This window comes from Phacochoerus africanus, chromosome 7 (assembly GCF_016906955.1).
Source record: "Phacochoerus africanus isolate WHEZ1 chromosome 7, ROS_Pafr_v1, whole genome shotgun sequence".
NCBI classification, from domain to species: Eukaryota; Metazoa; Chordata; class Mammalia; order Artiodactyla; family Suidae; genus Phacochoerus; species Phacochoerus africanus.
Window position 1 is genome coordinate 15,971,211 of NC_062550.1, and position 27,915 is coordinate 15,999,125.

Sequence of the window (27,915 nt, forward strand, 5' to 3'; positions counted from 1 at the left end):
GCTATGGCATAGGTGACAGCTCTGGCTCAGATTGAATCCCTGGCCCAGGAATGTCCACATGCTGTAGGTGTGGCAATTAAACAAACCACACCAGGGAGAGTCTCTTGATTACTCTGTTTTCCACTGTCGCATCCTCTTCCTGAGGTAGTGGTACAAAAAGACTTGGTGGTTTGAACAGAGGGCTGAACAATTTTGGAAAGGAAATTGCAGGAAGAAAAGTGGTTAACATCTTGGAATACTATCCCGTCATCTAGGTATAAAGTGTTGTGGTTGTCAGATGAGTGACCAACACCATAGCTATGGGAAGGAGCACATTGGGCATTGGTTATAGAAGAGCAAGAGAAAGGGAAGAGCAGAGGTGTCCAAGCTGGGCCCCGAGAATATCAGGGAGCCCTTCTGTTGACTATTTACTCTTTGCCAGGCATCGGAGTGGCCACTTTCTGTGCATTCTCTGATTTAATGGTCAAAGGGAATAAGTATGGTAATCCCCACTTGACAGGTGAGGAGATGAAAGCTCGTAGGGTTTGAGAAATTGGCCAAGGACAATTGGAATTTAAATCCATACTCATCTGACCCCAAAGCCGAGGCTTTCAACTACTCTATCATGACGAAGACATCAAGAGAAAGAGCCTGAGCGGTGGCTGTGGGTTTTAGAGTACTTAATGCTACATACTGGCACCTGAGTGTAGTTCCCCCGCAGGGCTTGTCTAGGGACGTGTCTATAGATAACCCTAGAGAGAGCCACTGAGCCCGGGCAGTTATTGTCCCTCACACCATGTTAAAGAAATGAGACTTTATTCTGAGAGGCTTCAACTTGAAGATGCTAGAAACAAAGAATAAAGATGACCCTCTCATCTTCAAAACCTTGGTGCATTTAGTCTGGGGGAAAAAAAAAAAATGTCATCCATCTGATTTCTACACCTGAATAAATTCATAACAGAACCGAGAAAGACCAGAACAATGTTGGAGAAAGAATAAGGGCTCTTCTGCAAGGCAGAAGGGGGAAAGGGGGATCCTTGAAGTCCATCATTTCACGAACAAGGTGAGGAGCAGAGACAGAAGCCTCTACTGTAATCAGAGAACATTCTGCATTTAGCAAGGCTGGACGGATGGTCCAAAACCTCTAGGTGCCTGCCTGGCCCACAGGCTTTTCTCTGAAAAGCCTTGCTTTGTGTCATGTGACCTTATGATCCTGTCAAAACTGATAGGGCCAGTAACCTGCTAAAGACAGCTTCGTAAAGGAGCCAAAGCGGCTGTCATGAGACCCCCACATGAAGCCAAAAGTGGTGGAGGGGGTGTCCCTACTCACTAGTGGCAAATAGACCCAATCATATTCTCTCTCTGGGGAAGTTTTCAGTTAAGACCAAAAGGGAGGGAGCAGGGAAGTCAACACCAAGTCAGAATTCGGCAGCATTATGAAAGTGAGAAACACTTTTGACTGAATGGCCTAAGGAAACAAACAGCAAAGAGTTAAGAGCACACGCTTACGGTTAGACTCTTTGGGGTTCAAATTCACTTACCAGCTCTGTGACCGTAGACAACTTCCTTAACCTCTCTGTGTCTCATTTTACACATATGACAATAATGATAAAGCCTGCCGCACAGCGTGTTGTGCAGTTATATGGGAATATTTATATAAAGTGCTTACACCATATATAAGTGCTTGGTTGCTATTATTTTACTAGATTCTGAAAGGAAAAAAAAAAAACTATATTCAGATTCTCCGCCATGCCTGCAAGTACAGCGGCTGAGACAGTTTCCTGGGTTTCCTTTCTTCTTCATAGAGTCCTGCAATAAGTCCCTAAGTCCCTTTCCCTTGAAAGCTGAACGAGGGTAACATACCAAGCTTAGACATGAAAAGATAAAGCTTCGCTTCAAAAAGAGAGAACAAGAGGGCACAAGTTGATAATGCGGGCGTGCTTTCCAAAAGGTTAGATTAAATCACGGAGAATAAAGTCACACCTGATTACTAACTCAAATTAGAACACGTTAGGTTGTGTCACTCTCCTCTGAAGCTGGCATCAAGGACAATAACCGCAGCTTTCTACGTACCCTTGAGTTTCTCTGCCAATGACAATATTGGGTTTAATGAACCATGGTTGTGATGGGATGTGACAATTTCTGGTCTTAGGTACTTAAGTACTCGATCATCACATCTCACAATACTAAAACCTCTTGAAGCCTGAAAGAGATTTAGGACTAATGAATTAGTTATTGTAATGGATTCTGACCACATTACGCTTTAGAGTTTGCAGACAATTTCAAATACATTATCTCATTCCATAGTCACAATAGCTCTGTGAAGCAGGCAGGTACGGTAGGAAACGGATGTTCAGGGAGATTAAAAGACTGGCTTGAGGTCATACAGCTATTAAGTTAGTAGAGTGCCACAAAAAGGTGGCACTCGCCGTGCCCATGGCAGGGAGTTTCCTGGTGGTCTAGTGGGTTAAGGATCTGGTGTTGTCACAGTTATGGCTTGGGTCACTACTGCAGTATAGGTTTGATCCCTGGCCCAGGAACTTCTGCCTGCCATGGGCATGGCCAAAAAAAAAAAAAAAAACCCAAAAGCAATGTACTGCATGCCCATGGCATACTTAGCCCATCAGCCACAGAATTCTTTACCACTTATCCTGGATTTGGCTTCAAAATCCTCTCAACACAGTGCTCTACTAAAAGATCAGGGAAGACACATGATTTTAAACTTATTTTCACGCAAAGAGGATTCATAGGGCTTATTTCAGCAAACTGGAGGGGTCTGAGGTAGAGGCTGTAATGCTTACCTATTCCCAACACCTGGGCACATTTTCCTGCCTCTGCCGCTGAAAGATGGGGCCAGGTGATGGAGTTTTGGCCAATGCACCATGCATGCAAGTGGGCAGTCCTTGGCTTTCCTTATCTTCTGAGTGATTAAGGAGATGCTAAAGATCTAGGGACCCACTGAGTTACCAAATGGATGGAAGTTGGGTCCCTGAGTAGGTGAATGGAGCAGGGCCCCCAACACACACACACACCAACCTACCCTACACTTGAAGCTACGGTTTGAGAAAAGTCTATGCTGAGGCCATGGTGACTTGGGAGCTATGTGCTCAGCAATTCATCTATATACACCAATAAAGACTGACCTCACTGACTGTGCCCTTTCTGGGACCATCTTTTGGTGTCATCCTCAGAGGCGATGCTCAATTGGGTGGTCTCAGCACACATTTCTCCCATTCAAATTTTAAAGACCTCGTGAATGTGCACGATGGTGGATTTGTTTTTCCCCTTCTGCCCCTCAGCACACCCTTCCTCTTTGGAAGAAATCCCCAGTTGGGTGACCTTGGTGGGACCAGGGGAGTCTGTGGGTCAGTCTAGAGCCTGGGCCCCCGACAGAGATTCTTTCCACTGAATGTTGATATCTGGGACTTTAAATCTTGAGCAAATGAGGCCAAGCAGCAAGGACAGTTGAGAAATCAATCTCTGAAGCCAAAGCACTGAATCCAGCTTGGCTCAAGTCCCACACTTTCATTACTTTGGTTCCTACCCATTTTCCAAGCTCAGTTCCCCAGATTAAATAGATTCTGTGAGGTCCTTAAACCTCTCCAATAAACTCTGTGCTCTGTTTGCCAAAGTCCATTTCTACTGCTTGTGTCATGTGTGAGTACCTGCATGAAAATGCACACAACATAGAACATTCTAGCACCAACAACAAATGTTCATTGCCAGGCAATCTTTCCAAAACCTAAATTGTTTGTAACCTCCTGTTTCAAAAGATTTGATGATTCTTTATCTCTTTCAGGACAAAACCCATACATTTGAGCAGGACATCCCGGAAGCCTTGTACCTTTCTTGTTTCTCCTCTCATCACTTTCCCTCCTCTGCAGGCTGGTCCTTGGGCTTGCCATTTCTCTACACCATCGTGCCCACTGTGGACTTGGCCTCTTGGCAAGTTCCTGGCTGTACGTCATGTTTTAGCTCAAGGATGGTCTCCATGAAACAGAGTCTGGAGATTTTTCCTCTAACACTACATGTACCTGTTTCATAGCCTGAATTACACTTCTATAATTGTTCAGAAATTTGATCTTTTTACCAGATTATAAACTTCTTTGGAACAGTACCTGTCTAGTCATCTGTGTATCATACACATAGGATACCTCTTGGCACACAGTAGTTGCTCAATAGGTATTTGTTGAATGAATGAATGAATGAACATGAGCTCTGATGATCAGCAGGAGAATCCTCTAAAAGAGCTGCAATCAGGACTGACTAATATTTCAGCCCTGATCTACTCAAAGGTGGTTTAGAAAACAAAGAGGCATTGGCTATGTTGAAATAATTTTTAATGTTTTGAAATTTAATTAGAGCATACCATACGTGTTTCAGCAGTAGAAGAATGAAAACATGGGTATGATATTTCATAAAATTGACATTACGAAACAAGACTAGGTTAAGAAAATTCTCAAAAGTAGAGGTAAACATTTAAGTAAAAACCAAATAAACAACATGCTAAGGGATAGGATTTTAAAATCCTAATAAATGGAGTTGCCTAAATCCAGGCTTGAGACATTGAGATTTATTTTGCCACTTAAAAAAAAAAAAAAAAAAGCTGAATGCCCTTCATTTTAAATGTATTTAAAAAAATGTTTCCACATTGTTTTCCTGCTGGCAACTACACTATAATCAAATATATAAGAATACCAGCTGGATACCAATCTGATAATTAAAAAAGTACACCACCTGGTCTTCCTGGTTAAGTATACAGTTCATCTCAGAAAGTGACAAAAAGTCAGGCTACACATTACCTTTCTATGTCAGACCTTCCCTGCCGTCCATCCAGGCCCCAAAGGGAACACAGGTGAAAACGACTTCAACTTAAGAGAAAATGAAAACAAAAATCTATAGCACCTTGTGGTTTCTAAGCATCCCGAAACAGGGACAGAAAGGAAATACAGGAAAAGGGAAAAAGCGGGTAAGACCAATGACGTGTTCTTCAGTGAAATTCCACTTACACACAGCTGCTCGAATGGAGAGAACGGCTGCTTTATGTCTCGGTCATCGTGACGGAAAAAAAAAAAAAAAAAAAAAGACTTTCACAATTTCCTTGAATTTTGGCAGAGCCCTCCAAAATGTAAAGATTGAGACAACTTATTCACGCAATCATTTCCTAGAACTTTTTCAAATAATTAGGGAGCACATCTTGGTGGAGGAGGTCGTCGTGAGGAAGAGGGGGTGAGGGAGAAAGGAGTATTTTACTTCCTACCTCTTCTTCCCACCAAATTACTAAGGTTCAGTGAGTTTTCAGAAAACCAAACCATCAAAATATGTTGTATGCAAATAAAGCACTTCCCAGACTGAGTCCACCCAAACAGTAGTGCTCCCCTTAACATTTCAGAAGGACGGGATTCCAGGACAAGCAGATTTCTCTCAAATCTTGATGATCGGTGCCAGCCTGGCAAAGGCTAATGCACAAGAATGGCAAAGGATGATGATACTTAGAAGAACATCTTGGTCACAGCAGGGCAAGAATTTAATCGGCACAAAAGGCATTTGCTAGCACATTACATGGTTAAAAAAAAAAAAAATCCAAAGTTCTACTGTTTCTTTTTCAGATGGGAATTTCACCGAAAATAAGGATCTCATTTTGTCAACTTCTCTTCTTACAAGAAAACCAATTCAAACCACTCCGGCCTTATGTAAAAATATTAAAATCTTATATAAACCTTACCAATGGCCTGAGAAATGCCAGGACATTTACAAAGAGATGTGTGCAAAAATTGTTTCCCTCAGAGGGCAAGATAAGTTGCAAGAAGAATCTACCCTCTAGAATAAAATTTTAGAAGGAGTTTGTGCCTATTTTCACTAAACGAACAAGGGAGGTTTTATCGAAAAATTGTATGTAGCTTTAAAATGTATTTAATATGTTTAAATTCTAGACAAATACTGACAATTGGTATTACAAAATGTGATTTTGGTATGTTGCAGAATTTGAGGACCTACTGTGTAAGTTTCTACTACACATTAATAAAATTATCCTTACTTTGCATCATTTATTCAGTAACATTAGTGCTGCAGAAGACAAGTGCATCTCATAGACCCTATTTTCACAACTTTCAACCCCTTAAGAAGCTGTACTAAAGTTAAAAAAAAAAAATCATTAGGTTTGATAGTGACAAGTGAGGAAATATAACTCCTTAAGGGTTGAATGAATAAGCCTGATATAAATGCTTAAGAAAACATTCACGAGTATTATATAGATAATACAATTCATTATAAATTGCTTTCTGTTCATTAAACATGTTTCTTTTGAACTTGAAAATGGTGCACAAATAGAGTCTATGAGATGCACTTGTCTTCTGCAACACTAATGTTACTGGTTTACACAGATTCGGGCTAACACTGTGCCAAAGACAGGCCTGAGAATGTGCTGCGCCTGTAATGCCAACGATGAAAACAGGAGGGGTACCTAAGTGCTGGGTTTCCAATCTCTTATCCAATGTCAGTTCCTCTTTAGTTAGTAGACGATGAAGCATCCGCCTTCCCTGTGGCTTCCTCACTGAAGAGCAGCTTTCGGAGTATATTTGCATAAAATGGTCCATACACTTGTTTGTTGAGATTCACAATGTTTGCATATTGAGAGCCTAGCACTTCCAGCTCCTGCTGAATGACAGTGAGGCCTCCTGGCACAGGAGGCATGCATTTTTGAGGGCTTGGCAGACAAAGGAGGCTTTTCATGTATAGCTGGATTCGTTTATCTGGGGAAAAGTAAGATATCTTTATTTATTCCATTATTAAAGCACAAATTTTTTTTTTTTTTAATGAGAATAGTGGAGTTCCCACTGTGGCGCAGCGGAAACTCAAATCCAACTAGGAACCATGAGGTTGTGGGTTCGATACCTGGGCTTGCTCAGTGGGTTAAGGATCCGGCGTTGCTGTGAGCTATGGTGTAGGTCGCAGATGTGGCTCGAATCCCACATTGCTGTGGCTCTGATGGGTGCAGGCCGGCAGCAACAGCTCCAATTTGACCCCTTGCCTGAGAACCTCCATATGTCGCAGGTGCGGACCTAAAAAGACAAAAGACAAAAAATAATAATCATCATAAATAAATAAAAAATAAAATAAAATGAGAATAGTAATTTTGGTAGGTGGCTTGCAACAATATTCTAAATTCTTTACCCCTCCTTCTATCCATGGCCTTTGCAAGGTAGCCTTGCAGCTTTTCCCATCAAAGGCTGGAGCCTGTTGCCCCAGGCCTTGAATCAGGGATGGCCTTACAACATGCTTTGGCCAATGCAGAATGCAGCAGAAGTGCTGCTATGCTGTTCTGTGCTCAAGAGGCATGGTTTGCATCTGCTCTCTCTGCCTACCACCACCATGTGAACAAGAGACCACACTCAGGGAAGGCCAGCTGTTCTACCTGAGCCCACCCAAACCACCATAGAGCCCATCAACCCCCAAACACTTCGGAGGGCCCAGGCAAGATCAGCAGAGCGACCTACCCAAGCCACAGCTGACAAGGAACGCATGCGTGAGTCCCACAACTAACCAGTTGCCCCCAGAGACTTGTAGGCAATGACAGGTGGAGTTTTCGGGCGATCTGTTATGGAGTAATAGATAACTAATAAAATACGCACAGCACTTTCGGGGGATGGGGGGTGGGGACTCTTTTACAAAAACTCAATGTCCATAATGTTGGTCATGTAGGTACTAATGCTGAGTTTGTAAACTGACACTGCCAGTTTGGCCCAAAGAGTATTTCTTAAAAATCACTTAATGGAGTTCCCTTGAAGTACAGTGGGCTGAGGATCTGACACTTCACTGCAGAAGCTTGGGTAACTGCTGTGATGCGGATTTGATCCCTGGTCCAGAAACTTTCCTGTGCTATAGATATGGCCAAATAAATAAATAAATGAACTATTTAAAATCAGGGGATTTCTTCTGGAAAAATCTATAGATTTGGCAAACTTAGGGGCCCAAATTAAATTCCCCATCAGGTTTGAAGCAGTCGAGGTGGACACCTGCTGACCTGTCCTAATTAAAAAGAGCACTCTCCAAAGCATCCTGGATTGAATAGTAAGTTATATGGTCACCCTCCATGGGGCGAACAATCTGGAGGCTCTGAGGAAGGGCCACCACAACTGGCACTGCCTTCATCCCTTCTTCCCTGCTTCGGGGCATCTGCATTTGAGACTACTTCACAAAAGCATGCACATGCATAAATAAGCTGCAGTGGTATTGGACAAACGGTATTGGACAAGCCAGACCTGCTCGAGCCCACACTGCTCCAACGAGGTTCTCTGGCTTTGGACACAGAAGTCTCACAAATAAGAAAGCTTATGAAGGAGAATACATGCTGTCGAATGTGGACAACCAGGACATTACTGAAACTCTTATCTCCTAACACTTCTCCCCAAAATCATATGTTCCATCCAGATCTGTCCTAGAACTCAAAGTCCCCAGTATCCCACGCCCATCTTTTGGCCCAAATTGCTTCCTCTTCCTAGAATACCCTTCCATCTCACCTCCTCTCTGTCCAAGTCAAGAGCATCCTTCAGTGCTGATGCCTCCTGTGGCTTTCCTCAGCATCTGTTAGACTACCACCCCCTATCACTGTTCCTTGAGAATTTATCTCTCTTCCGTCTTAGACAGTGGGCTCTTGGGGGCTGAGAGCTCTTTTTTTAATTTTCATATTCCTGGTCTGGCATATGGCAGGCCCATCGTAAATACTGACCGAATCAAAGTGAGAATGGAAGGAAAAAGCTCTATAAAGATAACCCCTAAACTGAAAAGGATGGGAGCCAGGGAGGGGTGGGGCTGGAGAAGCCATCAAAGCTGACTTGGGCCTTATCCATAATTTGTCCACAAGAAGAAATTATTCATGGATGTTTCACTGGTATAATTGAAAATTACTTTTTAAAACATAGGTGGCTATCTGCGTGCAAGTTATTTACACAGCAGGTAATCGATAAATAATTGTTACCTGGTTTTGGTATACATTTGAAAAGAGTTCATTTGAAAGAAAACTCCCTTTCTAATGATCTTTTTAAAAGGCAAGAATGTAGTGGGAGTTGTAATCCATTGTAAACAAACAGCACATCATCTAAGAACAAAAGAGAAACTCTGGGTACCATGAAGGACTTGGGAAGAAAGTCAGGGCTAGATGGGAGTGCTTCTTCTGTCCCAGGGATCCCTTTAGTGCTTGCTGGATTCGAACCCCTCTGCAGGCAGGGAATTAAGAGCAAACTGTCTCCTCAATTTCCTGTTAGGCTGGCTGCTCGAGTCTCAGGAACCCAGCTCTATTTTCATCACAGATATGGCCCAAACACTTTTCCACAACACTGTTAAAGAATGAAACTCTTTCGAAACTGTTATTATGCTGATAAGTGGTCTCGGTGGACAGAGGAGACTGTTTTTAGGCCAAGACTGCAGTGACAGAAGTGTCTGCCTATCTAGGAGCAGCCAAACCAAGCCCCTGCCAAAGACATGCCCTTGGCTTCCAGAGCCCAGGGAGAGTCACTCAAGTGACTCATTCAAGTTGCTTGGCAACAATACTTTGAATGAGGTTAAAAAAATACTTTCAATTTTCAAAAAGAACAGGAAATTTGGAGTGGGGAGGGCTGGGTGGAAAAAAGTTGCTTGACTAGATTTTTTAAGAGGCCACCTCGGGGTGGGGCATCTTCTGGCCCCCACCTTCCACTCCCTCTCACACTGCAATTGTTTCCCTTATCTAACCAAGGGCACAGAGGATACCCGGGTGCTCAGGCCACCCTGCCAATGAGCAGCAGGGCTCCAGCTCTGACCACAGTGCCCATCAGAGGAGTTAAGGATACCAGTCAGACAAGCTCAGTGGGAATCCCTGCTCTGCAACCTGCTAGTTATGTGAGCTCAGGCAAGAGCTACTTGACTGCTCTAAGTCTCTAGTGCACTCGCCCATTCCACAAATGTTTATTAAAGGCCATCTCTGGGCCCAACACGGGACAGGAAAAGAGCAGTGAACAAACATGCAACCCATTCTCCTGAGGCCTGGGCACTAGTGGGGGACTCATGGTATGTGGCAGAGACTGCAGAGGACCTGCCCCCCTTCCTCTGAGGAGCACAATCTCCCAAGCACTGGCTGTACGGCTGGACACTACCGGCTGTGAGGACAGAGGTGTGTCGGAAGGGACTGCTGCACAGGGAAGAGCTGGCTCGCAGGCAGCTGTGGTTATGCCGTGTGTGTTACCGGTGCCCCCATCACCCAGCAGCCCGCATACTGCAGCAAAATGGCTCTTTTCTGGAGGTGGGGTTAAAGCCTTGAGCTATTAAGTGGCCTGAGTGGCCTAGACCACCAGCATCCCATGTCCCCAGGGATAAGAATGGGAGAAAGTATTTAAGAGGCTCAACTAAATAATAACAAGTATTTGCATTCTCAGGGAGTCAGATTAGTCCTGGATCATTAGTATATTCTAATTCCACACTCTTTTCCTCCATCTGGTCCATTCCTCACCCTCTGGAGTAAACACTTGCTCTGTGTTCCCCACCCTCCTCTCCCCTTCTTACGGCCACTGCACCCTGATTTTGTTTGGGGGAAACCATCTCTTCCCTAGTTTCAGACCAGGTGTTACAGGCAAAGCTGGCTACAGGAACTGAATATATGTCTAGGGTTTAAGTTCCTTCCCCACTGGCCACCATGACTGAGTCAACAATGGAATACGACCACCAAATAGAGCCAGTGAGCCTCAATTCTAGGGTCACTGTTTGAACTAAGAGGGGAGGGCAGACTCTTTTATTTTATTTTTATTTTTGGCTTGACTTAAACATGGAAAGATATAGGCTAGAGCTGAAGTCCTCTTGTTGTGTTGGGAAGAGACCTCTGTGGAGACAGTCAGCCAAGAAGAAGGCAGTGCTGAGGGACCAAAGTGGGGAAACCAGTGCCCGAGACACAGTTTGAGCTCTGATGAAGCTGTACTGGCAGCCAGTCCCACTCTGCTCTGTTCTGTTCTATGAGCAAGTACATGCCCTTTTTGCTTAAGTCACTTTAGAAGGTTAGATCTCTGTCGCAGGTAACAGAAAAGGCCCTGATACATTCTCCATTTTCCCAACTCACCAGCACAACCTGACGATGAGATATTGACTTTCCTAGCAATGAAGTTAAAAAAAAAAAAAAAAAAAAAGCCCATCCACCATGGGTCTCAGTTTCACAGACGATTTTTTGTTTGTTTGTTTTTTTAATTTCACCTAGAAGAAATGGACAAATTCTTACAAAGGTACAGCCTTCCAAGACTGAGAAAATATGAATAGACCAATCATGAGTACTATAATTGAAACTGTGATTTAAAAACTTACACTTATTTAAACTTTTATTCTCCGTCTCTTTAAGCCCGACCAAGAAAGGGGCCTCAGCTTACTAGGCTGGCTCCCAGCAGAGCCCATGTCTACGACAGACTGCCAGCTGGCTCAGAGCGCTGTACTGATCTAGGAATTTAACATTACTGGCAGCATTACATCATTTTCTCCATAAAAACCTATCAGCCAGGTTGTAAGGTAGAAGGGCCCTAAACACCCCCCACTCTGCTACATGTACACAGAGGAGCAGCAGCGAGTCCCACACCTTTGAGTATCACTCCTTTCTTTATATTTTCTATATTTATTCACCAAGGGAAGCAGGTAATCTGTTTAAAACTCAAATTTGAGGGACACTTAACATTTGCCAAAACCAGCAGGGTAAAGTAAATTGGAATCGAAGTCGAAACCAATAAAAAAAACCTGAGAACCCACCAATCAAGGACCAGACAGGATTGTCCTCTTCTTCAATGCTTGAGAATTGACCTACAAGATTAGCTTGAACCTCAGCATTTAAAGCAGGTAAACCCCTCTCCATCAGGGTCTTGTTAACCTCAACACAAGTCTGAATACCGATGGAATTCAGGACTTCCTTCAAGTTAAAGGTCCTACAAAACATGAAACAAAATTCCATCAGGGATACTTTTTAAAAGTTCAGCAGTTTTTTGTTTGCTTTTCTTAAAAAAAAATACCAATTTGTTTCAAATGTCTACCAATTTTCTCTTGTAAAGACAAGATTACCTCTATTATAATGAGCTTAGAAAATAGTAACTCCTCCTAACTGCCAACCTTTAGATGTAGCAGCTTTTATTTATTTATTTATTTATTTATTTATTTTCTTTTTAGGGCTACACCCTTGGCATACGGAAGTTCCCAGGCTAAGGGTCAAACGGGAGCTATAGCTGCCAGCCTACACCACAGCCACAGCAATGCAGGATCCAAGCCACATCTGTGACCTACACCACAGCTTACTCATGGCAATGCTGGATCCTTTAATCCACTGATCGGGGCCAGGGCTCAAACCCACATCCTCATGGATACTAGTCAGGTTTGTTACTGTTGAACCAGCATGGGAACTCCCAGATGTAGCAGATTTTAAATGCTTAAAATCCCTCAATTCTGTAGGTAGTATTCAAATAGGAAGGCACAGACAGAAAAACGTGGTCCCTGAAAATAAGTCTGCGAGTCCATTTTCAGGCAGGGCTTTCAGGGAAAGAAAACACCTATTTACTTCTTAAAATAAATGCTTTGGTCTGAGTGGATTCATTCATAGATTTCTTTTTAATATGCTTGGAAAATGAGGTGGAATCAATTCCTTTATCTATGCCTGAGCAGTAAATCTCCAACATAGTAGTAAATCAAAAACAAGAAATGAGGATATTCAGAGGCTAATACCATAAAGACAAATTACCTAAAACTCTTGACCTATCATGATGGAAGAAGCTCATTCCTATTGTTACTTTCAAGTAACTGATCAATGATCCCAGGCATATAGAGTCCAGAAAATTGTAAAAGGTAATTGGCAGTGGACGGGTTATTTAATAGGCAAGGAAAAAGAACTAGAAATAGCATTTGTTGGGTCTACGCTATTGGGAAATGATGATTGAAAATTGCATCTCACTATTCAGAAAGGGTCTTTAAAACAACTTTGTGCAAAATGGGAATTAGAAAATAACAGAAGGGGGTATGGAGTGGGGGAATTAGACAAAACAACAAAATAATCAGGCAGAACAACGATAAAGAAGATGACTTAACAACTAAGTAGTTACATGTGCCAGACACCTGCACTAAATGCTTCACATGAATCATATTAAGTTCCCACACCTCCACGTAGGAATAATTATTCCCTCTTGACAAGTGAGGAAGTGAGACTCGGAGTGATTCAGGATCTTGTTCAAGGGTACATAGCAAATCAGCATCAGAGTTAGGATTTAAACCCTGCTTTGCTCAACCTGAAAGCCTGTCCTCTTAGTAACTGCTTTGCTATATGCTTTACATTAATACTTAGGCAGTATTAGGGGTTCACTAGAGGCTTAACAAATTAGAATTCCTAGAAAACAATGGTTACCTACTGTGGGAAAATGCTAAGGTGAGATCTACTGCAAAACTAGGGGTTTCTTCTCATTATAGGTCTTGGATCCTGGAATGTGAAATAAAAGAGGGTGGCGGGTCAGCACCAGAATCACTGTCACAATAGAACAGCTGCAAGCTCAGGTAAGCCCTCCCTGATAGCACCCACCATGTCGTTGGTAATTAGGGACAGGCAGGCCAAGGCTGAGGCCTTGGTTTTCCCTTTTCTTGGTGTGTAGACGAAGCGATCCTATTCTCACCCTGCGCTTCAGCTCAAAATGAGAACTTTGGATGCTGTAACCACTTGGGCTCCTTTTGGCTTTTGAATTTCTAGGGTGTTATCAAGTTATTTATGTGCTGAGTAATGGGCAGAAGGGTGGGAGGTTAGGTCTTTCTCCCTTCAAAGAGAGGAATAAGCAGTACAAGTCCCAGAAAACACCTGAAAGGGGACCAGCAAGAGGAACTGACCCACATGAGACCCATGGAAACATCCGGTCATCGACTAAGATTGACGTGGCCAGGATTCCCCATAGGATGATCTAAATGCAAAACTGAAATACAATTTCAGTATTCAATGAAGGCTTGATACAGGAAATGAAAAACAAAATTTTCACTGGACTTGCAGAAGGACAGAGATGTCACCATTTCTCTGAAGACCTCATAGAGGCTGGATCAGTGAAGCTGGTAAACATTTCACAGCAGGAAAATGATGGAGTTGGAACAATGGACTTGGAAAGCCTCTTTGATAGGGCATTCTAAACACTGAGCTTGGTAGATCTCTGGGGTTTTATTTGTTTTTTTTCCACAACACTGTCAAAGAAGAGCCTTTGCACACACCCACCCTCCGTGGAAACACTACACTCCCCCTGGCACTTGTTATGGAACAGACCTCTCCTTCCTATGGTAGGACATCTAAGTCTTGAGAGATATTAAAAGAAATTCTAGAAAAGGAGGTGTAAGCTAAGCTTTTCTAAAGCACTGTCCTGAGTATCACATCCAGACGTGCAAGGTTAGTCACGTGCTCTGAAACACCTGCAGAGCCGTCATACAAGGGGGAGCAGATAAAAACACTTGGGACTTACTCTTTGTTCATGCCTTCAAGTAGAACAGCTGAAATCCTTTTCAGCTTGATTGCAAGCTCAGGTAAGCCCTCCGTAAGAGCACCCACCATGTTGTTGGTAATTAGGGACAGGCAGGCAATCATTTTCAATTGATTCAGCTTTTCTGTCAGTTCCTGAAGACGTGCTCCATCTGTCATGAGTGTCTAGCATATTTATTTAAAATGTAAAAATAGAAAGGGAGGCTCAATACCGTGAACATGTAGAATAAGCAATGTTACAGCCAAATTCCCATTTTTAAATCTGATTTCAGTAAAGTCATTAAACCACAGGCAACACAGACAGACCAGGGGATTCACAGTTAGAACTTCAGAATTAGAAGATTGGAAAAATAAAACCACTCACCTCTGGTAATTCTTTTTTCTGATAATCCCACTGTAACAGTTTCAAATAACTGTTATTTAGCACCAATGTAGGGCTCAGGCTTGGCTTGGAGCTGTTTTCGGCCCCAGGAGTTAAAGCAGTCTCAGAAAGAGAAAGCAATTCTTCATGTACAGATTCTTTGATCCATTCTGTAGTTTGATCAAGAGCACCTACAAGTGAAAAGGCCACATATCTGTGATGGATTCCTTCATTTATGCTTTCTACACACAACAGATGCCAGGTTAGGCGGCTGGGCATGAATGACAAGACAGCCACGCCCCTTAAGGAGTGTACAGTCCAGATGGGCAGACAGCTCTGTACACTAACAATCATAGCAGGATATGTGAAATACCAGAAGGCAGAGCGGAAGTGGAGGGAGCAGAGGCTGTCCAGGGCAGAGTCTACGGAAGAATCCACAAGTGGCACTTCAGAGACACAAGGCAGACAGAGGAAAAGGCTTTCATCCAGGCCAGGAGAAGAGCCCACACAAAGAGACAGAATAGTGAGAAAATATGGAACATTCTTAATGCTACAAACAAATCTGTACTGCTGGTCCATAAAGAACTAGGGGAGGGAGAGTGGTAGCAGATGGCATCAGATGGGTAGACAGGCCAGCTCACTCATGACCTTAAGTCTTATGCAGAGAAGGTATTTAGATTATAAAAGCATTGATCATTAAACATTTTGGGGTCCTGGGCCCCTCAGAGTGTCTGAACAGAGTTATGCCTTGCCTTTCCCAATATGCTGGTGTACACCCCAAGTTCTAAGGTTTCCCCTGAAATACACTGCCTTTTATACCATGTTTCTTATAAAATTAAGAATTTGGTAGAATTTACAAAGTGGCAATTGCTTAAAAATTCAGACTGAACACAGGTGCAGATTAAAAAAAAAAAAAAAAAAAACCCGGGGAAAGAAATAAAGAACAGTCTGAAATTCTTCCTCAGCCAGTAAACAGGGGTAATTGATGAATGTAGCTCTCTTGGCCACACCAAAGAACACCAACCCCAGAATTTCACAACTTTGTTTCTCTTCAATTGGCAAATGTTCTTGGTTTTCCAGTTCTGTTTATAAAGATGTAAAAGACTTGCAGTTTTTATTTAAAAGATACCCAACAGAGAGAAAGAGTAGAAACCCTCCTGGCTATAATTACAATGTGGCAGTAATAAGCATTTATACTGCAAGCTTAATCATTTACAGCTGACACATTTAAAAACCCATTTCGTTATCTCAAACGAAAGCAATAGTGTAGCATAGTGGTTCCCAATTCTGGCTGACTGTAGGTAGAATCACCTCCATAACCTAATATATATATATAAGGATATATACATATATATATATAAGGATATATACATATATATATGGATATATAAGGATATATATATAAGGAGAGATATATATATAAGGATATATATATATATATTAGGAGATATATATATATTAGTCTTGGGCACCCACTGTTGTAGATTTCGATTTAACCCATTTGAGATGGGGCTCAAACATCTGTGTTTAAATGCCCCAGGTGATCCTAATATGTAGCCAGAATTAAGTACAACTGGTAAAGAAGAAAGAGCATGAGTTGAGAAAAAAACATGGGCTTTTCTCAAAGGAATCTGCTGAGATTTCACCCCCATAAGCTAGTACACTCACTGCTCTGCTGGTTCCAAAAGCAAGGCCCACCCCACAAGGCACTGGTACCCTCCATTTTCCGTGTGAAAAAGTGCCTCTTCCATTCATTTCTTCAATGACAACTGAGTACTAGATATGTACCAAGTGCACAGAATTTACAGGTGAGTAAATACAGTCCCTACCCACAAATCTCATCTGCTAGGAGAAACAGAACAATGGGCAGTGGCTTTCCAAGTGCATTTACCTAAGAATTACTCAGGAGCAGTGGGGGCCCAAGAGCACCCCCTCCGATGCATGCTCCTGTCTTCTGCTAGGGAGGCTTGGACTAATCCCCCTAAAACTACCTGTTTTTCTCTCAGTACAAATCCTGCCAGGCCTTACTGGTCCAGCCCAAATGCCTTTTCCTGTGGGAAGCCTTTCTCGATTCAATGAACCCATCCTTATCACTCCCTTCTTGAAGCACACCTGCCTTTGAATTTTTGATCTGGCTGTCATTTCTCTTAAACAACTGACCTGAAAAACAGCTTCTCTATTTTTGTTTCTTCTTTTTTTATTGTTATATCCCCAACAATTTTTTTTCACTGTACAGTGTAAGGACCCAGTTACACATACATGTATACATACTTTTTTCTCCCATTGTCATGCTCCGTTGTAAGTATCTAGACATAGTTCTCAGTGCTACACAGCCACTGAGCCACAATAGGAACTCCTTTAGTGACAATTTTTAAGAAATAGATCTAAATTGAACTAAAAGAGTTCCTGTTGTGGCTCAGTGGGTTGAGAACCTGACATAGTGTCCATGAGGATGGCCAGATTCAATCCCTGACCATGCTCAGTGGGTTAAGGATCTGGTGCTGTCACAAGCTGTGGCACAGGTCACAGATGTGGCTCAGATCCTGCATTGCTGTGGCTGTGCCACAGGCCTCAGCTGCAGCTTTGACTTGATCCCTAGCCTGGGAACTTACATATGCCACAGGTGTGGCAATCAAAAAGGAAAAAAAAGTTATTAAATATCCATCTGCATTTGATCTTACTAGTGATGTGAAAATGAGACTCTGAAAGTCCAATCCTATGACTTTCATTTTACATTTTGCTTCCTTTGACTTAACTCATAGCACAACCTGATAGGTATATGACATATCTGGCCTTGTCTTGACAGAACCCTTTGCTTTGGAAACTAATCAAATGTTTTTCTAGTAGTGCTTGTCACTTAGTAGATTCTCAAAAAGCCTATGATCTCTTTACATGGCATAAAAGACCCGGTAGGTTTCCAATTTAATTCACTATCACTAGAGGTAACCATGAGCTTAACTGACTCAAATCATATCCTTATGACCAACAAACTGATATATGCCTGAAGATATTTTTCCCTTCCAAATGTCATCTAGTAAAGTGTTTACTAATATACACAGTGCATGTAAATCAAGCTAAAAGACACAGGGTGTTGTTTTTTTTTTTTTTCCAAACTCTTAAAAAGCAGAGGAGGAAACACTTGCCAATTTATGAGGGGAGCTTTGCCATGATATCAAAACTAGGCAAAGGCATTATATGAAACGAATATTACAGAGGGATATCTTTCATAAGTACAGATGTAAAAATACTTAAGGAAGCATTAGAATGGAAATAAGATAAAGATAATACACGAGGGTCAGAGGGTGGGATAAACATCTCAGGGCTGTACAGCTGGTTTAACATTAGAAAAAAATCAATCGCTGTAATTCACTACATTAATAAAACAAAGAGAAGAAAAATATGACCACTAGATGCAGAAAAGGCATGTAAACGAGTTTAAGATGTGACCTATTTAAAATTTCTCAGCAAACTAGAAGAAAACTTCCTCAACCTAAAAAAAGGACATCTATGAGAAGCTGCAGCTAACATCATACTTAATGGTCAAACAATAAATATTTTCCTGCTAGAAATGCAAGGATGCCGTTTCTCATGACTTCTATTCAACCTTTGACTGGAGGTCCTAGTCAGCACATAAGACAAGACTGAGAAATAAAAGGCACACAGACTTTTTTTTTTTTATAATAGAGGAAGTAAAAACTGTATTTAGAGTCAACATGGTTGTACATACTAGAGAAAAACCTAAGGAATACCCCAAAAAGCTATTAGAATTAATAAGTTAATTTAGCAAAGTTCCTGTCATGGCTTGATGGGTTAAGAACCTGCTAGCATCCATGAGGATGCAGGTTTGATCCCTGGTCTTACTCAGTGGGTTAAGGATGGCGCATTGCCACGAGCTGTGGTGTAGGTCACAGACGTGGCTTCTATTCCACATTGCTGTAGCTGTGGCTTAGGCTGGCAGCTGCAGCCAATTCAACCCCTAGCGCGGGAATTTCCATATGCTGCAGGTGCACCCCCAAAAGTTAATTTAGCAAGGTCTCAGGATGCAAAGTCAATATTCAATAATCACAAGATAGCATTTATAACACCAGAAAAACATAAATGAGATCAAGTTTAACTAAATAATTATAAAACTAGTACACCAAAAGTTAAAAAAAAAAAGTTGAAATGAAGATTTAAGTAGAGATACTGAGTTCAAAGCTTTAGGAGACTCATATTATTGAGATGCCAGTTCAATATAATTCAATCATCATCCCAGCTTTTTTTTTTTAGAAGCTTTTTTTTTTTTGCAGATAGGCTAATTAAAAATGCCTATGAATAAACTCAAATGGCTTAAAAATGTAAACATAAGACACCATAAAACTCTCAGGAGAAAACATAGGCAAAACATTTTCTGACATCAACCATACGTATGTTTTCTTAGGTCAGTCTCCCAAGGCAATAGAAATAAAAACAAAAATAAACAAATGGAACCTAAACTTTTACACAGCAAAGGAAACCATAGAAAAAGAACAAAAAACAAAAAACAAAGCCAACCAACCAACAACCAACCAAACAACAAAAATGAAAAGACAACCTACGTAATGGGAGAAAATAGTTGCAAATAATGCAACTGACAAAGGCTTAATCTGCAAAATATACAAACAACTCATACAACTCAACAACAAAAAAGAAGCAAACAACCCAATCAAAAAAATGGGCAGAAGACTTGAACAGACATTTCTCCAAAGAGGACATATGGGTGGCCAGCAGGGCACATGAAAAAATGCCAACCTCACTAATTACTAAAGAAATGCAAATTAAAACTACAATGAGATGCCACCTCACACCCATCAGAATGGCTATCATTAATAAACCTACAAATAACAAATGCTAAAGAGGGTGTGGCGAAAAGGGACCCCTCCTACACCATTGGTGGGAATGTAAATTGGTATAACCAGTATGGAAAATAGCATGGAATTTCCTTAGAAAACTGAATATAAAACTACCATATGATGCAGCAATCCCTCTCCTGGGCATATGTCCAGACAAAACTGAATTCAAAAGGATACTTTCACCCATATGTTCATAGCAGCACTATTCAGAATAGCCAAGATAAGGAAACAACCTAAATGTCAATCGACATATGAATGGATTAAGATGTGATAAATCTACACAATGGAATACTACTCAGCCATAAAAAAAGAACAAAATAATGCCACTTGCAGCAACCTGGATGCAAGTAGAGATTCTCATATTAAGTGAAGTCATAAAGAGAAACAAATACCATATGATATCACTGATATCTAAGAATCTAAAATATGGCACAAATGAACCTAACTATAGAACAAAAACAGACCCATAGACATGGAGAACAGACTTGTGGTTGCCAAGGGGGTGGGGGAGGGAGTGGGATGGAGTGGGAGTTTGGGGTGAATAGAAGCAAACTATTACATTTAGAATGGACAAGCAATGAAGTCCTACTGTACAGCACAGTGAACTATATCCAATTTCTTGGGATAGAACATGATGGAAGGCAATGCGTGAAAAAGAATGTGTATATATATGTATGACTGGGTCACTTTTCTGTACAGCAGAAATTGACACAACATTGTAAATCAACTATACTTCAATAAAAAAAATTAAAAATGCATGTGGAAATTCAAAGGACCTAAAATAGGCAGAACAATTTTGAAAATCATGAAGTTGGAAGACTAACATCTGATTTCAAGACTTAGCCTCAATAAACAGGATAGTGTGGTTTGGCTAAGAGTAGACATATAGATCAATGGAAAAAACAGGGAGTCCGATAACAAGGAATGTAGTGTTGATATGTGCTACGATATGGGTACATCTTTAAAACATGATACTAAGTGAAAGAAGCCAGACAAAGCGGCCACACATTCTCATTCCATTTATATGAAATGTGCAGAACTGCTAAATCTATAGAGACAGAAGGTAGAACTGTGGTTGCCAAAGGCTAAGGGAAGGGAGGAATGGGGAGATACTGCTAATGGGTATGATGTTTCTTTGGGGGTATGAAAAACTTACGAAATTAAATACTTGGTGCTGGTTGCATAACCTTATGAATATATGAAAACCTACTGAATTGTATACTTTTAACATTAATTTTATAGTATAAAATTATACCTCAATTTATAAAAGAAGGAAGAGTTTAGAAATAGATTCATAGATGTATGGTCAATTGATTTTCAACAAAAAATGTTAAAGCAATTCAAAGGGGGGGAAAAGGTAGTTTTTTTTCAACAAATAGTGCTAGCATTATACATATATATAGAAAAATTTGAATTTTGAAATACATTGCCTTGAAAAAGTTCATAAGCCTAAAACTATAAAAGTTCTAGAAGAAAACTTCCAAGAAAATGTTCATGACCTTGGGCTATGCAAAGACTTTATAAACAATTCACTAAATGAACAAACCATAAAAGAGAAACTTGATAATTTGGACTTCATCCAAATCAAAACCTTCTCTTCAGAGGACAGCGTTAAAGAGAATGAAAAAAGCAAGCCACAGATGGGAAGAAAGTTTTACAACACAAAACTCTGACAAGGGACTCGCTTCCAGAATACATAAAGAGCTCTTCAAATCAATAATAAGAACACAATTTTAAAAATGGGCATGGGGCACTCCCGCTGTGGCACAACAGGATCAGCAGCATCTTGGGCTTGCTGGGACACGAGTTCAATCCTTGGCCCAGCACAGAAGGTTAAAGATCCTTTGTTGCTGCAGCTGCAGCTTAAGTCAAGACTGTGGCTCAGATCTGATCCCTGGCCCGGCAATTTCTGTATGCCACAGGTGCGACCAAAAAAGAGAAAAAAATTGGGCAAAAGATCTGAATAGACACTTCACATGACAAGGTAACTGTATGACCACTTGGTATATGAAAAGATGCTAAACATCATTAATAATTAGGGAAATGTACATTAAAACTACATGAGATACTATTTCCACACCCTCTATAAATATAGGGATGAATTTAAAAGATTGATAATACCTAGTCTTGGTGAAAACTGGAACTCTCAAAAATTGATGGTGAATATAAAATGGCACCACTATGTTGGAAAATAGTTGGCTGTTGCTTGCAATATAACCCAGCTGATATATCACAAAATTGAAAAATCCAAAGAAAAGAGCCAAAGCAACAGCCTGATGTAACCCTGGCTTGACTATGGGAGACCTGGCTTCCAGTCTCATCTCTACTACATCAGCTGTGTGGCCCTGTCTGTGGGAAGGTCATTGTTGAGCATCAGCTTGCTCATCTCTAAAATGTTCCATAAATATTTCCTGAATGCCTTGGGTGCAAGGCAAAGAGAATCACAGTGAATTTTGATATATATATATATTTCCCCCCCCCACACACACACACACTCATAGCATGCAGAAGTTCTGGGCCACGGAGCGAACCTCTGCCACAGCAGCAACCAGAGCCACAGCAGTGACAGCACTGAGTCCTTAATCCGCTATGCCACCAGGGAACTCCTGATAGATTTTTGAAAAACATTTACGTCCCATAGGATTTCTGAAAGAATCACATGAAATGAAGTTCATGAGAGTATTTCATCAGATATAAGATATTATCTAAATAAATAAGATGTTTTCTTTCTGAGTTTCTGAAAAATTATTTGTAGCCTGCCCCCCCACCCCAAGAATAATGTGCTACCCATTCCACAGATAATTTAGTTACTGGGTTTAATATGGTTACCTTGTTGACATTTAATACATGCACCTGATTGTTGGTGAAGTCTTTCTTAGGTGTATTTTTTTTTTTTGGAAATTTAGGGACAACCCCTGTGGCGTATGGAGGATCCCAGGCTAGGGGTCAAATGGGAGCTGTAGCTTCTAGCCATAGCCACTGCCACAGCAACTCGGGATCCAAGCCACATCTGTGACTTATACAACAGCTTGTGGCAACACCAGATCCTTAACCTACTGATCTAGCCAGGGACTGAACCCGCATCCTCATGGATACTAGTTGGGTTCTTAACCTGCTGAGCCACAACAGGAACTCCTCTTGGATGTATTTTAAATAGGGCAATTATCTAAAATCTCTCTGTTGGCAAAATACAATCTTCTGGGAGTCAAGAAACCCAGAGTACTTCCCTGTATTGATTTCTTCCAATATTTATTTTATGAAATCATGTACACACAAAAATCCAACAATTTTGTCCTTCTATGTAATACAGTAAGACTTTTATTTTGATACTAGGTCACAGTGGCCGATTTTTGGCAGAATGACTTGAGGATATAATTAACAACTGACATACACTCTGCTTCCTGGACTCTTGATTTCTCTGGGAACATATTTAGAGCTGGGCAATAATGACCTATTTGCACAGCTGGATGTATTCTATTCTTAAATCTCTGGAAATATCCAAGTCAATGTGAAAAGTGCAAATGAATTACAAGTCATTAAGCCTGGGTTTTAAGGATAGAAACAAATCATTTGAGATGAACAAAACTGTAATTTAACCCTCTATTAAGGAATTTGTTCAAGGTTACACACCAACTTGATTCAAGACATGGAGATATTTGTGCATATGTATATACACATATATACATGGACAAATCAAACTAACCAAGGAGTCTCAGGGAAATGCTGCTAAGAACATAGCTATTATAATTCAGGTTTCAGATCTGGGGTCTATGTAGGGTTCTATGTCCCGTAACCCCTCTCTGCCTTTGAAGCTAAGACCGTATAGCCCTGAGGTGTAGAATTTTTGTTGTAGAAGGATCCTTAGACGTCACCTAGTCATCTAATCACTCGATACTAGAGCTCCCTCTGCAAATCCCCCAAGAGAGTTGATATATTGTTTGGAGAGAGTCAGTATTGCATAATGGTTAAATGCACATGCTTTGGAGCAGAGACATATCTGGGTTATCTGGAATTTACCACTTATAGCAACCACCTAGATAAATACCTTAACCTCAGCTTCTTCTTTCATAAGCAGTGGGTGACAACAGTACCGACCTCATAGGGTGCTTGTGAGACTTGAAGGAGCTAATAAATGTAAGATATGTGGCACATAATAAGGACCTGGCACATAATAAGTGCTTGAACAAAATGTCAGCTATCAGAGAACTATATCCAATCTCTTGGGTTAGAACATACATGACACATGTATGACTGGGTCACCACGCTGTACAGCAGAAATTGGCACAACACTGTAAATCAACTATACTTTATTTTTAAAAATGTTAGCTAGCATGGACTACAATTCATAATAGAGAGACCCATTCCAAAGTTAAAACAGCAGCTCTTGCTGCTAAGAAGGTCAAAACTGGATGTCTGCTACTTCCCTCCCATGGGTCCTAGTCTGCCCTAAAGAACTTAACAAAGTCCCTTGAATCACTATCAGCTAGGAGGGCAGTGCTCATGACCCACCTGAGTCTCCTTGTTTCCAAGCAGGATGGACCAGCTTCACTGACTGTTCTTATGTCACTATCCATGGCCGTGCCATCTTCCCTGGACAGGCTCCTGCCTACCAGAGCCCCTTTAAAAGTGGCATCTGTTTGGCTTTGTTTATATAAAGCTATCATATTGACTGTTCTGGTACAAAAGCTCAGTCCACGAAGGTTGGGTAAGTGGATCACTGAACACAGCTTTAGATTGTGGTTAAATAAAGACCAGAGGCTGATGACAAGAGTCTGCCCATAGGGAACCAGTTTGCCAGCCTCTTGCTAGCTGTCCAACATCTGGCATCTTAGTTTCCTCACCTGTGAAATGAAGGTATAACTACCTCTCTCACTGAATAATTGCGACAATACTGCAAGGTAATATTAATACCCACTAGTCCACCGAAACTGCTCCCATCATGGTTACCAAGGGTCCTTATGCAGTCATATCCAATGGTCAAGGCTTGGCTTTCATCTTTCTTTTTCTTTTTTTTTTCTATTTATAGCTGCACCTGCAGCATATGGAAGTTCCTGGGCTAGGGGTCGAATTGGAGTTGCAGCTGCAGGCCTATGCTATAGCCACAGAATACCAGATCTGAGCTACATATGCAACCTATGATGCAACTTGAGGCAATGCTGGATCCTTTTTTAAAATTATTATTGTAGCTGATTTACAATGTTCTGTCAAGTTCTGCTGTACAGAAAAATGACCCAATTTATATATATATATAAATATATATACACACATATACACACACACTCACACATATTATTTTTCTGATATTATCTTCTACCATGTTCTATCACAAGTGATTGGATATAGTTCCCCGTGCTGTACAGCAGGACCTCATTGTTTATCCATTCTAAATGTAATAGTTTGCATCTACTCACCCCAAACTCCCAGTCCATCCCACTTCCTCCCCCACCCCCCTGGCAACCACAAGTCTGTTCTCTATGTCTGTGAGTCTGTTTCTCTTCTGTAGATAGGTTCATCTGTGCCAGATTTTAGATTCTTACATATAAGTGATATCATATGGTATTTATCTTTCTGACTTCACTCAGTATGAGAATCTCTAGTTGCATCTATGAATAGCACTAATTTGGTTCTTTTTTATGGCTGAGTAGTAGTCCATTGGGTAGATGTACCACATCTTCTTAATCCATTCAACTGTTGAGGGACATCTGGGTTTTTTCCATGTCTTGCCTACTGTGAATAGTGCTGCAATGAATCTTAACCCACTGAGCGAGGTCAGGGATGGACTCCACATCCTCACAGACCTGCTGAGCCACAATGGAAACTCCAGCTTTCATCTTTCTTGACTGCTTAGCAGCACTCGTTGCAGCTGACCATGTCTTCCTTCTCTGAACACTTTCTTCACTTGTCTTCTAGGACACCCCCCTCTCCTGGCTTTCTTCACCTCTCTGGCTATCCTTTCACAGTCTCTGTTGCTGAACGCTCTTCTCAAGCTCTAGGTGCTTTAGAGTCCCAAGTCAGTCCTGCTCAGTATCTACACTCACTCCCTACGTAATCCATCCAGTGAAATACCGTGGGTAAGAGCATGGACTGTGGAGCCAGACTGCTGGGGTGAGTCCTAGCTCACAAGTTGGGTCAGGGAGGCAAGTGATTTAACCTCTCTATGCCTCAGTTTCCTCATGCATAAAATGGGGAGTAATTTCCTAAAGTTTTTGTAAAGATTAAATCTGTTAAAACAGGTCAAGCACTCAGAATGTGGTAAGCATTCTATATTTAGCTACTATCCAGCTCCATGGCTTTATCTACCATAAACATAAACATACTGATGATTCCCAGATGTACAGTTCCCACCATTCCCCTGAACTCGTCTCTTCTATCTAAATCCCTCCTGGCATCTTTATGTTGCTATCAAATGGGATCTCAGGGTTCACGTTTCTAAAGCTGAACTCTGATTCCATACCGTCTCCCAACCTTCATTCCCTGGTCTCTCTCATCTCACTAACAGGCATCACTAATTACCCAGTTGCTCAGGGAAAAACCTTAAGAGTCAGCTTCAACTCCTCTCTTTTTTCCCACATCCAACTGTTACTCCACCTTCAAAATACATCCAGAACCTGACCTGTTCTTACTACTTTGAACCCTACCACCTGGACCAGTCCACCATCTGCAATACCATCAAGCTGGTATCCCTGTTTCCCTCCTTGCTCTCGTACAATCTGTTCTCTACCCAGGATCCAGGGCACACTCTAAAACTGAAAATCAGATGTTGCTCCCCTACTCAAACTCTCCAATGACTTCCCATCACACTTGGAATGAAACCTAAATTCTTCTCATTTCCTAATGAGGCTCTATATGACCCACCTTTGCCTACCTCTTGGTCTCATCTGCTCCCATTCCCTCCTGCCTACTCCAGCCACACTGTCTACCTTGTGTTTGTCCAACTTCACAAACAAGGTTCTGCTGCAGGGCCTTTATGTGTGCAGCTCCCTCTGGCTGGAATGTTCCTCTCTTACATCTTCACATGCCCCTTCCTTATTCCTTTGCAAACTCTGCTCCGTTACTTCTTCTTCTTTTTTTTTTTTTTCGTCTTTTCTAGGGCCGCACTCGCGGCATGTGGAGGTTCCCGGGCTAGGGGTCCAGTCAGAGCTGTAGCCACTGGCCTACGCCAGAACCACAGCAACGCCAGATCCGAGCAGTGTCTGCGACCTACACCACAGCTCACGGCAATGCTGGATCCTTAACCCACTGAGCAAGGCCAGGGATCGAACCTGCAACCTCATGGTTCCTAGTCATGTTTGCTAACCAATGAGCCACAACGGGAACTCCCAACATTACTTCTTAGAGAGTTCACCTCATCCAAAAAACACCCCCTACCCTCACTCCTACCCCATTACTATCTGTCCCTTTATCTTATTTTTCTTCATAACATTTAAAACCACATCTGGTAATATATGCTTGTTTGTTTGTCATGCCTACTAGAAGGTCAGCTCTTTGGGGGCTGCAACTTTATTCTCTTTTGTTCACTGTAATAGCCACAGCACCTAAGATGTGTCTGGGACACAGCGGGTGCTGAAGAAATTTTTTTTTTAATGCATGAAGAAGTGAATGGTGCTCAGCACAGTTCTTTGGTCAGGGTCAAAAGCTGTAAGTTTGTGACGTCAATTTTATTTCTTAATTTTTTTTAATTTATTTATGTCTGTTTAGGCCTGCACCTGGGGCATATTGAAGTTCCCAGGCTAGGAGTTGAATCAGAGCTGCAGCTGTGGCCTATGCCACCACAATGCCAGATCTGAGCCACACCTGTGGCCTACACCACAGCTTATAGCAACACCAGATCCTTAACCCACTGAGAAAAGCCAGGGATCAAACCTTCATCCTCATGGATAGTCACGTTCATTATCACTGAGCCACAATGGGAACTCCCATGTGATGCCAATTTTAGAAGTTAAAAAAATATTGACCAGAAATGCCAACAGTCTTCAGGGATACTATTTAAAATGTTAAAAATGCAGGTATCATCTTTTCATTCAATTTCTCTCTATATATATATACCCACTTATATTGTACTTACTTGGAGTTTCTTCTAAAATTTCTTGAAACTTGGTTCTCTCATAATCCACCAACTGACGTTGAAGATGTGGTCTCAGGCTCCTAATTGTAAAATTGACCATATCCATTTTCATCAGGTCCAGGACATGAAATATTTGTCTAAAAATTTTAGA

At 41.4% G+C, this 27,915-nt stretch overlaps 1 protein-coding gene across 6 annotated transcripts in view; it reads right to left on the reverse strand.

The window, feature by feature from the left end:
• Positions 1-5,488: 5,488 nt before the first annotated feature.
• The window catches only part of TCP11L2 (t-complex 11 like 2), a 52,205-nt gene continuing 29,778 nt past the window's right edge, over positions 5,489-27,915 (reverse strand). For 3 of the 6 annotated variants that reach the window (XM_047786481.1, XM_047786479.1, XM_047786480.1), the window contains exons 6-10: positions 27,765-27,901; positions 14,832-15,019; positions 14,451-14,632; positions 11,734-11,906; positions 5,489-6,731 (exon numbers count right to left, since the gene is read on the reverse strand). In XM_047786481.1, the coding sequence (XP_047642437.1) occupies positions 6,487-6,731; positions 11,734-11,906; positions 14,451-14,632; positions 14,832-15,019; positions 27,765-27,901 (925 nt within the window). In that variant the 3' untranslated portion in view covers positions 5,489-6,486. Of the gene's footprint in view, positions 6,732-7,475; positions 7,574-11,733; positions 11,907-13,370; positions 13,439-14,450; positions 14,633-14,831; positions 15,020-27,764; positions 27,902-27,915 lie in introns of those variants that run through there. The other 3 variants (XM_047786482.1, XR_007135794.1, XM_047786483.1) reach the window with 3 other exon arrangements.